This window comes from Myxocyprinus asiaticus, chromosome 36 (genome assembly GCF_019703515.2).
Source record: "Myxocyprinus asiaticus isolate MX2 ecotype Aquarium Trade chromosome 36, UBuf_Myxa_2, whole genome shotgun sequence".
NCBI classification, from domain to species: domain Eukaryota; kingdom Metazoa; phylum Chordata; class Actinopteri; order Cypriniformes; family Catostomidae; genus Myxocyprinus; species Myxocyprinus asiaticus.
In genome coordinates this window covers 35,055,708-35,070,496 of record NC_059379.1, presented here as the reverse complement: position 1 = coordinate 35,070,496, position 14,789 = coordinate 35,055,708, and the positions used below count along the sequence as shown (strand labels likewise).

Sequence of the window (14,789 nt, the reverse complement as noted above, 5' to 3'; positions counted from 1 at the left end):
GATTAAACACATGCTGGACGAATGTCTTTGACATTTGCACCACGTCTCACTTTTTCTCGCGCAGGACCGGCATATTTTAAACAGCGTGTCAAGTTAAAAATGACTTCACATTTTCAAAAACACATGTTGAGACACCTGCACCCTCTGTCATTATTTGCGCTGGGTCTAGATTGTTTTTAGCGCAGTTGTCACAAAGATTCAACATTCTAAACAATTTCAGGCTGCATAGAGATGACTGTTACATTGTTTAACATTATTCCAGATTGTTCTGCACCAAGCAATGCTTCAGCACATAAACAGTAAGGCAATGCTTTTTTTCCCCCTCTGCTCTAGTGTACTAAGGGGCTGCTGTGCTTTGTTAAAACTATGTACGTTTACTGTTTCAGTACTGTTACGAATCTTGCCTATATGCTTACATAAAATACAGTCTATTGAAACAGTACTTGCTGGAAGAAGAAATTAAATAGTAAGTGATTTCGGGTTCGGGTCGGGTTTGGGCTTAAAATCTGACGGTACCGTTGGGGCCGGGTAGGGTCAAGCCACACGGTTTCGGGTACAGGTCAGGTTCAGGTTTCATTTTAATGCCCCTGCAGACCTCTAGTTTAGATCTGTATTTATCTGTTTCTTTACTCATAATGGTGCGTTTGTGTGCTTATCCTGGATGTCTCAACCGAGTGGAGACCGTGAGATTATGTCTGTATCATGGCAAAGTGAATACATCACATGAGAGACTGCTTGGAATCCACCCTCTCCTGAAGCTTACCCGAAGCATTGGATTATAGTTAAAGTACTTAAAAATTGATCTTTTTTTGCACCAAAAGTGATCGTGTTGCTTTAGAAGACATTCATTTAACCGCTTGAGTTGAATCGATGACGTTTATGTTGACTGTCTGTGATTTTTGGAGCTTCAAAAGAGAAATCTCCATTCACTTGCATTTTAAGGACCTACTGAGCCAAGATATTTTTCTATTTTTCTTCAAATATATTCTGATGAAGAAAGAAAGTCATATACACTTGGGATATCATGAGGGTGAGTAAATAATGAGAGACTTTTCATTTTTGGGTGAACTATCCCTTTAAGATTCTAATGCCTGAAAACACAGACAAAACACTGCTGTGAGGCAAACAAGCCCAAAACAGTGGCTCAAAAATGTAAATGAACATTACACCTCTAGATGTTCAGTGGACGACTGCACATGATTTGTTGGATTTGATTGGATACTGACATTGTGCTTTAAACTGATTGGACATTGCTCAATTTGCGTAGCCAATTTCATCCCCATATGGCAAAAAATCTACTGTATTTTTTTTCTGGCCAAAATATATTTTAAACATATTGTGCTAATATATGTTGCAAACAGCATGATTGAAAGCAATTTGTTTTCAGAATAGAAATATATTAATTTATACCTTCAAATTTCAAAATATTAAAAGAAGGTAAAAGAAAAGAATTATTTTTTTTTTATAAAGCAACTACTTTCTATTCTTGCTGAACTGTATTTTATATATATATATATTGAGCAATATTTATATATTTTGATTTTAAAACATACAAAAAATGGCCAAATAAAATATATCCGGAAAAATAAATAACTAAATATATATTTCAAATGCATTTATATAACCATATTCAAAATATCTATTAGTAGTACATTTTCCTAATATATTTTGACCATTGTTGGTATACTTTGAAAGACATCCAAAAACATAAAAAAATATTTATTTTGCCATATGGGTCTTATCGAAAAAGAAAGAAAGAAAGAAAGAAAGGAGTAGTTTTATAAAGAAACGTCATTGAGAGAGATCAAGAGCTTTGTGAAGGGCCTGGAAGAGACTCAAGCCACAGCAGGAGACGTGCTCCAGAAGCACCAGCGGCGTCGTGAATTATGTTTATTCAACACCACATCCTCTTTCTCCCTCTCCTTTTTCACCCGCTGATAGTGATCTTCCTCTTTCAGATACCAGACCGGAGGCCAGCGAAGCTTCTCAAAATATTCCTGGTTCTCTGCTCACATTACAACACAAGCAGAGATATCAAGGGTGAATGAAATTTAAAGATGAGCTGTGCAGCAAAACACTTAAAGGAATATTCTGGGTTCAATACAAGTTAAGCTCAATCGACAGCATTTCTGGCAAAATATTGATTACCACAAAAATGTATTTTGACTTTCCCCTCCTTTTCTTTAAAAAACAAAAAACGGGGTTACAGTGAGCCTCTTACAATGGAAATTGAGCTTAACTTGTATTGAACCCGGAATATTCCTTTAAGAGGACACTCTTAAAGATGAATGTGAATTTCTGCACTACTAGTGGCAGGAAACAGAGTTGCATAAATTATGATTGTTTTCAAACAGGTTTTCTGAACACTCCAAATAGACTGAATCAAATTGATCAAACTACAAAAAATGCTGTTACCTGCCGATTTGGACTTGATCTCTTTGCGGTAATTGGCACATATCCTGTTGTAATGGGTGCAGATGTGGTGTAAGCACCAGGCAGCAAGCTGATTAGCATTATGGAACTGACATCAGAACAAGAAAATAGGAAACAGATCATTTACACATAACTTACAGTACTTTCCAGGCAACTAAGGTTGCCAGTCATTTACAGTAACTCTTTCATAAATGTTGTGCAGTGTGTATTGTTGTGTAAATAATGTACTGATACTGAAGGATAAATGTACCTGAGCAAGCTCCAGATAGGTGAGGACCTCTCCATCAATGTCCTGACCGTCTTTTGATGCTTTTACAAACTCACTGACAGCATATTGCTCTGAGGAGAGAAAACAGCTATTAACACACAATGTGCATTTAACTGACACTTTTCTCCAACATTTAGTTACTATCTATTTTGCCATTCTAACAGAATCTAGTAAAAGCAAACCAACAGCATTATATACAGTTTACACATAGTAATATTTCATAATATAAAGTAATGTGACGCTTCGCTTCTTGCGGACTGTAAATATTAAAACATGCAAAATAGTGCTGTCAGTCAATTAAAATGTTTAATGATTCTAAGTTCAGTCATTAAACTCTACATGGCACAAGCTGATAGATCCTTTGAACATGTCATTTATTAGCCAATCGGCTTGCATACTCTAGGCCCAAGCTGATAGGTCCTTTGACATGTAATCTGTTAGCCAATCAACTTGTGTGCTCTATCTTTTTCTGACATTTAAATTGTCTGATTTGTCTGATTTTGCCAACACACTTGTGCCTAGACATAGAAATACCAAAACTCCTTGGACATGCCCACTGACTTTGCGCACATGGCTTATCTTATAACACTGCACTAAAGATGTAGCACTCTTAAAATAGAGCCAAGAATGTCTGTGTATATTCTAGAAGTAGCAAATCTTTGTACTTGCTCTGCAGCAGCAAATCTAGTACACCAAGGCCAAATCTACCAACTCGTCCGGTCCATTGTAACACCTTAAATTTATGCAGAGAGTTGTCATGACTGAACTGAATTAATTAATTGATTTGCTGATTCATTTTAATCATTGAGTTAATTGCAATTGTATATACCAAAATTTGCTGAGAAAAGACCAAATATTAAGATAATTTAAAAGACGTTTGTCATGATCCTGCACTGTCTGCCCTCTGGTCTCTGTCTGTTTTCTGTCTGTGTGTGTTTGTATTGTGTATGAGCACATGGCTGAATCATTGTTTGTGTTTGCCATGTGCTCACCTGACTCTGCCTCCTCTGGCGGCCCTCTGGCCTCACCCCTACTCTAGTCCTCGTTATGTTGATTGTCTTCACCTGTTCCTCATGTGCTCTGCCTGTATATATTGTGCTCTCTTTACACTTGTGTTTGTTGGATTGTTTTTGTTCCCATGTCAGTCAGTCAGTCAGTGTTTGTTTGCCAGCTTCCCTGACTGGTTTGTTATTTTGTCAGTTGGTCTAATAGTTTGTGATCATGTTTGTTCCTTTTCGGTCTTTTCCAGTTTTCTCCCTTGTGAGTTTTGTTTTTCCTGTTTGTTTCCTTTTATAAAAAAAAAAAAAAAAACTTATTTTGTGCTTCCTGCGTTCAGGTCCTCATTCCTGCTACATACCGTGACCGAACGATCAGAACAGATTAGACCCAATCTGGGTTTCATTATAATTTTTTATAAAGGTTCCTGTGTCCAAGTCAGGTGCAGCTCACCACAAGGGGTCCAAGTCCACTGCAACTTGCCACATGGGGTCTGAGTTAGCTGCAGCTCCCCTGGAGGCTGCTTGTTCCATCAACCAACTCTGCAGTCACCCAGTCTGTCCAGCCCTCTGCCTCCACTCACAATTCTGTCCTGTTCCCTTTGGCCATTACCCAGTCTGACCCTTTCCAGTCCCCTGCAGCTGTCGACAAGGCCGTCCATATGAGTCTGTCCAGTTCCCAATGGCTGTCGCCAAGCCTGTTTCAATCCTGTCCTCTGTGGTCGCTGAGTCTGATCCTTTTCCCTCAGCAACGCAGTCCCTTTCTCTACTGCCACCATTACACTTTCCATCTCTTCAGAACCAGTCAACACACCCTCTATTTCCACAGGTTCCTCTGGTCTCTGTGTTTGTATATTTACATTTATGCATTTAGCAGATGCTTTTATCCAAAGTGACTTGCAGTGCACTTATTAATCCCCCCTGGAGCAACCTGGAGTTAAGTGCCTTGCTCAAGGACACAATGGTGGTGGCTGTGGGGATTGAACCAGCAACCTTCTGATTACTAGTTATGTGCTTTAGCCCACTATGCCACCACCTTCTTGTGTATGGGCACATGGCTGCGTCAGTGTTTTTGTTTGCCATCTGCTCTCCCGACTCCTCGTTCCCTCTGGCCTCACCTTTAGTCTAGTCCTCATTATGTTGATTTTCTTCACCCATTCCATGTGTGTGTCCCTCTCCTCTTGTGTTGGTCAGATTGTTTTTGTTCCCATATCAGTCGGTCCGTGTTTGATGGCCAGCTTCCCTGTCTGGTTTGTTTTATCTGTCGGTCTAGTAGTTTGTGATCATGTTTGTTCCTTTTCTGTCTTTGCCGGTTTTCTCCCTCGTTAGTTGTTTCCTGTTTGTTTTCTTTTGTTCAATAAAATAATTTTATTTTGTGCATTCCTGAATTTGGATCCTCATTCCTGTTAAATACTGTGACAGTATAATGGTAAATCTAAGAATACACACTACAAAGTAGCTTTTTTTTTTTTTCTCTCTCTCTCTCTGATTAACTTTGATTCAAACAGTTAACAAAGAAAAGCAAAACATCTATTCACAGAATCAACATTTAACTCCCCACTATTACCCCTCCCAAACATCCCTGTGGTCACACAAATAATTGTGCACATTTAAAACTATACTTGTCTCTCCACTGCCCCTCTCCGAGAGCCCTCCAAGAACGCCAAATAGCTGCCCCATTTCCCATCCAACATATCCAAGTTCCCCAGCCTTCTAGATGACATCTCCTCAAAAGCCGCCACCCTCCCCATCTCCGTGCATCACTCTTGAAATGAGGGCGCTCCAGTCAACTTCCATCCCCTTAAAAACAATCTGTCTGCCGATCATGACACCGGCCAGGACCCAATTTTTTTACATGTTTATCCTCCCTCACAATCCACTCTGTCCAGCAGAAAGGGGACTTATGAATACATAATTTTGAGTACAGCCATATGCTCGAGGCAAGAAATAAATGTCCGAATTAAACACTCTGGACGCTTTTGTCCATACAGAGTGCAAATGTGAGGTAACGGGGTGTAACTTCTCTGATTAGTTTGATAGAAAGGCTTTGCAATGGCAAAATAGGGGCAAGAACTTCCTGTTCAATACAAAACCAGGGAGGGGCTTTCTCAGGTGGAACGACCAATGAGCCAAATGTTTGAGTCCGAATGCATAATAAAGAAACAAAATCTTGGGTAGGCCTAGCCCACCGTTTACCATTCAAAATGAAGGACTGCGCTATGTTATCAGATTGTTTGAAAAAAGAGAGGGGGACATCTACAGGGAGAGACTGTAGCAGGTAGTTGAATTTTGGAATACAATTCATATTAATAACATTAATCTTCCCAATCATAGATGAATGTAATGAAGCCCACCTGCCCACATCGCTCAAAAACCTTTTTACAAAAAGTAGCTTTAAATGTCAATATATTGTTTTTTTATTTCCATCTCATTGAACATGAGCCCATCACTGGCATGCAGTCCATTTTTCAAGTTTGCGAATCTGTCCGAGTTAGATTTAGAAGCCGTTCACACAGGACGTATTCTTGCATTCTGCCTATGTACACATGAGTCACATAAATGTTATGGCCATTGAGCTACATTTAGCTGTTTTTCAGTGTCTCACACCATGAGCGTTGCATTTTAAAAAAGGCATGTCAAGCTAAAGTAGTTAAACTTTCTCGAGACTCCTGCATTCTGTTAAATTCTGTTCAAAATCATGAAGCTTTAACATTAATCAACTTCAAGCTTGATTTGTACTGATAGCAGAGAAATTCCTTTTTATGGAATTAAGGCATGGATCAGGGGCCAAGGTTTATTTTTATTTTTAAGAGTAATTATTTTTTGTTTTTGTTTTTTTTATTAATAGCACTATACTGACGTTATATATTCACACTCCTAAAAGTAGAAAGTGTATTTTTAACCAGGGCACAGCAGGCTATGTGAAACTTGAAGTAAACAACCTGCATTTGGAGTCACAGATACATTTTAGCCTGTCACCACCATGTCATTAGATGAAGTCCGCTGGATGGATTGTAGTGTGTGCCACACAAAGCTCTGCAGAGACATTCTCTTTTATTTGGCAACTTGACATGGCTTGTTGCTAAGCAACACAGAACAAAAGGGCTAAAAGGCCTGTTTGCTTTAGATCTGTAGCGGCCTTACGGTTCTGTCCTCTATTTGAAGAATTTGTGAGTTTGTCTGAACGTGTGGCTATGTGTTGGCAGATGCTCACCTGTCAGGGCAATGAGGCGTGGAAGGCACAGTCTATTGGCCAGGGCGATCAGCTCCATTGGGTCCAGGTCTGCCATGGGCGACAGCTGATTGGTATAGAGAAACTCAAGCACTGCCTGCATACAAACCCTACTGGTGTTGGGGAATGAGACCTGGCAACAACACACAAACACACACACATATGTACTGAATATATGCACATGAAGGAAGGGGGAAAGATAAAAGAGCAGCACAAAATTGTGAGAAGGCTTCTGATGTTTGGTTTTTTTTACAACCCATTTTACCTGTGTAACAATTCTGAGTAAAACTGGATATTAAATGAGCAAAATAAATGTCAGAAAAAATCAGAAATTGATTGAACTGTGAAAAGTGGGCATTCCATACCTGAATGATGTGGACTCTGGGTGAATCACACAAAACCGTTCAAGAACATGCCCACGTCACATTTCACCCAAAAAATAAAATGAAAAATATTAAGAAATCATATTAAGACTTAAGAATTACTTTCTTTTTTTGCATTATGACATTATTTTCATGACAATTAAGCACATTTACCCCCAATTCTTCTTGCCATAATGCATCCAGATGTTTTATTTTCCCATTATTCTCAAAGGTGTTTATTAAAGTAATGAGAATCAAATTGTAACCAGTTCCATAATTTTGCGTCACTTTATCACAGAAAAATCTTATGGATTTTATGTACTAAAGTAAGAAGGAAAGTCTAAGCTTTCTAACAATGTCATTATTTTGTTTCTACTCCAAACCATTGACGAGATGTTATCATTTAAATTTTGGCTGATATATAATCATTTAAACGCTTTCCTTTTTACTTTACTGCATAAAACTCAAAATGTGTTTCTGGGACAAAGTGATTAAAATTGGAAGAACAGGTTACAATTAGATTCATTCATTAGTTTAATAAAGTAATATTTGGGGGTCTGGGTAGCTCAGCAAGTAAAGACGCTGACTACTACACCTGGAGTCACAAGCTCGAATCCAGGGCGTGCTGAGTAACTCCAGTCAGGCTTCCTAAACAACCAATTGGCCCGGTTGCTAGGGTGGGTAGAACCTTTTCGTGGTCGCTATAATTTGGTTCTCGCTTTCAGTGGGGCGCGTGGTGAGTTGTGCATGGATACCACGGAGAATAGTGTGACACACCTCCACATGCGCTAGGTCTCCGCAGTAACGCGCTCAACAAGCCACGTAATAAGATGCGTGGCTTGACGTCTCAGATGCGGAGGCAATTGAGATTCATCCTCTGCCACCTGGATTGAGGTGAGTCACTACGCCACCATGAGGACTTAGAACATATTGGGAATTGGGTATTCCAAACTGGGAAGAAAAGAGGAGAAAATCCAAAAAAAAAAAAAAATAATAATAATAATATTTATTTTTATATCAGCATAAATTAAAGGGTTAGTTCACCCAAAAATGAAAATTCTCTCATCGTTTACTCACCCTCACCCATGAATGTCTTCTAAAGCGACACGATCGTTTTTGATGTGAAAAATGATCAATATTAAGTACTTTTTAACTATAATCAATCGCTTCCAGTCAGCTGTGGTATGCGCATGTGATGTAATCGTGGGCATGTGAGACGCAAGAACTGAGGCATGTGCGACACACATGGAAGAGCAGCGCTGTTTACAACTGAGTAGGACGAACACTGTACAGAAGCTTCGTTGGTTTTGGTTTAGATCTGTATTTGTATCTGTTTCTTTACTAATAATGGTGCATTTGTGTGCTGGATGTCTCAACCAAGGGGAGAATGTGAGAATACGTCCGCAACATGGCAACGCAAATACGTCACACGAGAGACCGCATGAACTCCACCTTCTCGTGAAGCTTATCGGAAGCGATGGTTTGTAGTTAAAAAGTACATAAATATTGATCTTTTTTCACACCAAAAGCAATCTTATCACTTTAGAAGGCATTCATTTAACCGCTGGAGTAGTATAAATGACGTTTATGCTGACTGTCTGTGATTTTTGGAGCTTCAAAATTCTGATCACCATCCACTTGCATTTTAAGGACCTACTGAGCTAAGATATTTTTTGTTTTACTTCAAATGTGTTCTGAAAAAGAAAGAAAGTCATACACACCTGGGAAATCGCGAGGGTGAGTAAATGATGAGAGAATTTTCATTTTTGGTTGAACTATCCCTTTAAATGCAGTACAACAATATAAATGTACAGTATTTAATTGTCATGATTATAATGCAATGGCAAAATATTGCAATGGCCCCCCCCCCCAAAAAAAAAAACTTCCTTTTTTATAGAAAAAATTCATTCATTCTTTTTTTTTTTTTTGGAGGTGAAATGTGAACTGGACATGTTCTTAGTTTCTAGATATTCATCTCTCTGCATAACAGGTGATTGGAGAAGAGGGGTTGAAAAATAACTCTTTTTAGAGTTGGAGCAATTTATTACTTGAAATATTGATAAAAGATTCCAAAGACATTTTAAGTTTTTTGGAATAACAGGCAAAAAAAGTGTAAAGCTCAATAAAACTCCTAATCATCAGAGATCTAATCTGACAGTTTGAAAAAAATATTCAAGAGCTCTGAAAAAAACAACAAAAAAAAAACACAGAAATGATATATATGGAAAAAAATTAACCTTATACAGACAACTACCCTTTATATCTGATGGCATAAGTACAGTAAATGTCAGTCCTTTGATGTATTTCATTCAGTCTCTGGTTGGCTGACCTCTGGAGGTGGGTCTTTCCAGTCTTTAATCTGTATGGAAGTGATGGGCCGCTCACCACCAGTCCAGCATTACTAAGCACATTTGGGCAGAACACGTAGATAGATGCGGCTACGTAATACATTACATAATAGTCTTCAAGGGCAAAGCTCGGTAGAGTGCTATGCGTGTTGCTGGGGTAGAGTCAAAGCACTCAAAAAGAGAGCACAAGAAAAGAGGCTTGCTCTCTTGGATTTCAATGAGCACTATACACTCATGTCAGAAAGTAGGACGCTGTCATTCCTAAAATAAAGCTGTCCCAGTTGTTGCACTGGCAGGAAATGTCAAAGCACTAAGGCATAAAAATACTGGCCATCAGATTTTCAGTCCCCTGTGCAAAGATTAACCATAAAGAAAACAGATCTCTGTCTCAGAATGACGTCTGCTCTTCCTCCTTAGGGAGGCAACACAGTCTGCTTTTTTCCACCTGTTAAGAAGGAATTTAATGAACAGTGCCAAAGATGAAAGCATCTATTAAGCCAATAAAAACACTGAGATGAGGACTATGGAAACAGGATTAAGTGGGTGTGTGGCAGCTATGGAACAAGCAAAAAACAGTTTGTTTCATCTCACAGAACCTACAAGTATGTGTCTTATCTCCTTTAAATTATGAATCATGCATGTATATGTAGTTAATGGTGCACTATAAATGTGCACTAGAAGAGAAAACTCAAAATTACAAAGAAAATTACTTATACAGATTTAATTAATCTCCTAAACCTGTAAAATAAATAATAATAAAATAAATAAAATTAAGGAGCGGCAATCTGATTTACATGTAAAACAAAAAATAATAGTTTGTTTGTTGCATATTCTGGTACAAAAGTGTTGTGTGTCACCGTCCCTAATAAAAACTAAAACTATTGAAATAAAAACAAAACTAAGACAGTCATTTTCCAAAGAACAAAATAAAAACTATTTACGAACAATTAAAAATGAACTTAAACTAAACTGAATTTGAAAAATCAAAACAAAAAATAAGTGTAATTTTCGAGTTTGGGTGGTTTACGAGGACATTCTTTTAGGTTACAAACTGGTAATTACAAGGGTAATATGCTATAAATGTGGTTTATGAGGACATTTCTAGTGTCCCCATAAGTAAAATAGCTTTAAAAACATAATAAACCATGTTTTTTTGAAAATTTAAAAATGCAGAAAGGTTTTTTGTGAGGGTTAGGTTTAGGGGTAGGGTTAGGGTTAGGGTTAGGGGACAGAATCTATAGTTCGTACAGTATAAAAATCCTTATGTCTATGGAGAGTCCTCATAAGGATAGCTGCACCAACATAGTAGTAAAAAAGGCTCATAAAGCAGCCAAATCATGTTTAGCTTAAAGCTACTGATGTGCACAGAATTCTGTGAGGGTTAGGTTTAGGAGTAGGGTTAGGGAATAGAAAATATCATTAGCCTGCTATGAAATCAATGGAAGTCTATGAGATGTTCTCATTTACTATATAAAGTGAAACAAACCTGCCTGTGTGTGTGTGTGTGTGTGTGTGTGTGTGTGTGTGTGTGTGTGTGTGCGCGTGCGTGTGTGTGAAATGTGTCTGTGTAAGACTGTGTCTGCTCAAGACTGTGTATGTAAACACTTGTCAATGTCTGTGCAATATGACCTTGTACCATCTGGCTGAAAACATGTTGAAGAATTCAAGTCTGGAAACTTGTCAGTGCTTCAAAGCGCCCTTTTTAAATATTGTTTTCACAATCACCTCATCGTTTGCACTCTCCATGAAAGAGCCTCCGAATAAGGCAGCCATCCAGTCACAGCTGGAGATCAGCAGAGGCTTGTGGGCGTTAATGGTGCCATCATCCAACCTGAACACCACATCTGCAAAAACAGTCAGTCAACATTGTTAGCAACAGCTCTTTACAAATAAATAATTTATATCATCTTTGTTATCCCATTTTCTATCCCCAAATAAACTGCTTAAACCAGCCAATGGTGGTTTGCTGGTCTTAGCTAGTTTAAGCTGGTCTCCCAGCATGGCAAACTGGTGTTTAGCTAGGCTGACCAGCTGAAAAGTGACCAAAATCACTCTAAAACCATCAAAACAGACCAGCCTAACCAGCTTGGCCAGGCTGAGTGGTCACCTAAGCCTAGGCTGGTTTAAACCATCCCTGTTTATCACATCAGCTTGTATGAACATATTTTAGGATGCAAGCAGCTAGCAAATGTTGCAGCAGATGTAATAATCATTTTTGATTGCAACTGTGTTTCTTTCCAATTCAATGTAGGGGAAAATAAACACATTTGGGTTCCCCCATACCTGTGAAATTATCCTTGGCGAGACACTCTTTGATTCGGTTGGCTTTTCTCACATGGAAAGCCTTTGTGATCTCCTGATTCATGAAGCCCTCATTGTTCATGATGTTCTCCACCATCATCCTAAGATCAAACGCCTCCAGAATCTCAGCAATCTGAGCAATCTTCATCAGATCTTTCTCCTTCTCGTCTAGCTCACCAGTGTAGAGAAAGCGTAGGACAGCACTAAAGGGTCCATGCTGGATGGAATGATCCATCTTCACCACCGTCATGAGAGCCGGTGTACCCGTAACTGGGTTTATCACATTTTCCTTATAAATGCTGTAGAAAGCCTTGCTCCAGGAGGCCAGCGACAGCCTGGTGCGACGGTGCATCCCACTGAAACTCATCATCTTGAGGGTACCGTCACTCTTGGATGCCCGAAGTGAGCAAGGTGAAAGGTTGGGGAGAATGGCGTCATCCTCTTCGGTGTCTAGGCTTAGGGTGCGCATCAGTTGATCCCGTCTGTGACGCTCATTTACCACCAAACACTGGGATTCATCTGAGAAGTCCATTTGGAAAAGGTCAAAGAATTTGGAGGATGAGGTAGACAAGTAGATCTTGTGGGCAAACAAGTGGATATGTTCCTGAATGATGAACATAACATCAGCACAAAGGGGGCTCTCAAGAAGCTGCAACGGGCCATCACGGTTTTTGGCTGGGCACTCTGGGATTTTAATTATTGGTGGAGGGGCTTTGGGGGGCAAAAATGGTGCCTGCAGAAGTGGCTTCTGGACCTTTCTCAAGTGGGACTTCCAGAACTGTAGGTGACGTCTGGAGATGAGGGCCGCTCTGATGGCGTTATCAAAGATATCCTTGATGCCAAACTGGTCGAAAACGCTTGTCTCGTAGTATGGGATGCCAAGCTCTTTGGCTACCTCTCTTCCGCTCTCTGGAGGCAAAATGTCTCCAGATTTAATGGGCCTGTGAAAGACAAATCAATAAAATCAGGTCCAGATCTCTTGGCACAGTAAGCTTGCCATTCTCAAATGTGCTGGTGGAACAGTTTTAGTTACGTGGCACCTCACATCACTTGCTTAACAGGTCCATTCTAATCCTCATTTTGCAGCACCAACTAGCCCACTGTCAACTAGCCCAGATCGATACAGAATGGCACGATTTGGCAACAGTAACCATTCGGCCCAGTGGTGGAAAAGTGTGCCTATAGTTAGGGTTCCATAATGTCCAGACAGGCCCAACCAGAGAGACAAGGGCTTGAGTCAGTACCTTGATAATGGGCGTCTAGCCCGATTGACTGCCTCCAGGTCAGCATAGCGTAAGTCCAGCTGGCATCCGACCAAGATGACAGGTGTACGTGGACAGAAGTGCTTGATCTCCAGGTACCACATGGTTTTAACATGATGCAGGGAGTTGGGATTGGCGATGGAGAAGCAGAGGACCACAACATCAGACCTTTGGATGTGAAAAGCAAGAGGCAAATCAAGTAAGGGTCTGATTACAACCCACCCTTTTAACAACACAGGGTAAGATGCCACTTAACACGCATGCTAACAGTATTTTTAGGCCTAGAGTTTTGTATGTAAAAAGGTGCTAAGTGGTATCTGTAGCAAGACCACAGTTCTTCAATGTCAGGTGGACATGCATCCTGACATTGACCTGTTGACAGCAGGGGCATCACTAGACTTCAGTGTCATCTGTGGCTTAGCCTACAGGCCACATTATAATATAAAAATAAGAAGAATCCTTCCTTCCATGTCTTAAAAAATGACCACCCTTCCTGTCAAGTAATAATTATATTAAGCGCAACACTGACACCAGTTCAGATCTTTATATATGCAAACGTCAGGCGCACAATAAAAGGATCAAACACGTTTTAATTTAAATTGCGGATGATCAAAGCAATTACAACATTAAGAATTACAACTTGTCTGCTCATTGTTCATTGTGCAGAAATTAACTCTAACAATAAAATCAAAGTAATTTATCAATTAAATTTGCAATTGTCATTTATCATAATATTTTGAGAATAAAATAAAAATAACGAGAAGAAAGTTGAAGCATTATCAGATTAAAGTCATAATATTATTGAGAATGAATCTAACAAGGAAAGGAAAGTAACATCAAAGTAATGTGGTGGACAACAGCAAAGTGGAGCGTCTGGGTCTTTACATACAACATCACTAACCAGGGAGATAACTTGGTTATGCAACCGAGCTGAATTTGTGGGAAGTTTTTGCGAGCTTTTTGTTAATGAATGAGTTGTGCTTTAGTGCAGGAGTTTTCAACATGTGGGTGCCTGTCAAGGGAGGCAGGAGATATAGGCTCACACTCAAGTGAAGCAAAAAATAATTGGAACTGCTGTGAATTATATAAGTCCATATCAAGATATTGTATGTGGTAACATCCCCTCATTTACAATATTTTTAGAGAGGAAAAACAAATAACAACGCAGAGCAAGACTGCTCGAATCTGTCTCGTTCTTTCTCCTGAATAAATGTAATTTCCTACTGTGGTGATGTGGGCGTGGCCGAGCGACGTCTGTGGAGAGCGAGGCTGAGAGAGGAAGGACGGTAAGGATTGACACCTGGTGGAAATCACCTCTAACAGCTGTTTTGTGTTGCAGTGAGAGCTGGAGAGGGATAAAAGGGCAATCCAAACTGCCGGAGGGGAGAGAGAGAGACCATGGCCCCTAACCACATCCTCCACAGTTTTAGCAATAAATACTTTATTATGCGTTTTTAATAAAAATTTTATATCCTTTCTTATGTGCTAAAATGAGAACTTTCCTTACTAATGACTTATAAAAAAAATACATCATTTATATGTTACAAATATTTTTATTTACATTTTTTCGATTATTTGTCTTCTTTAT

The 14,789-nt window shown here is 39.4% G+C and overlaps 1 protein-coding gene across 1 annotated transcript in view; it reads right to left on the bottom strand.

The window, feature by feature from the left end:
- Positions 1-1,682: 1,682 nt before the first annotated feature.
- LOC127426741 (rho-related BTB domain-containing protein 1-like) overlaps positions 1,683-14,789 on the bottom strand; it is a 35,719-nt gene continuing 22,612 nt past the window's right edge. The window contains exons 4-10 of the mRNA XM_051673738.1: positions 13,184-13,369; positions 11,922-12,880; positions 11,364-11,482; positions 6,911-7,061; positions 2,684-2,772; positions 2,416-2,521; positions 1,683-2,005 (exon numbers count right to left, since the gene is read on the bottom strand). Of these exons, the coding sequence (XP_051529698.1) occupies positions 1,836-2,005; positions 2,416-2,521; positions 2,684-2,772; positions 6,911-7,061; positions 11,364-11,482; positions 11,922-12,880; positions 13,184-13,369 (1,780 nt within the window). The 3' untranslated portion in view covers positions 1,683-1,835. The remainder of the gene's footprint in view (positions 2,006-2,415; positions 2,522-2,683; positions 2,773-6,910; positions 7,062-11,363; positions 11,483-11,921; positions 12,881-13,183; positions 13,370-14,789) is intronic.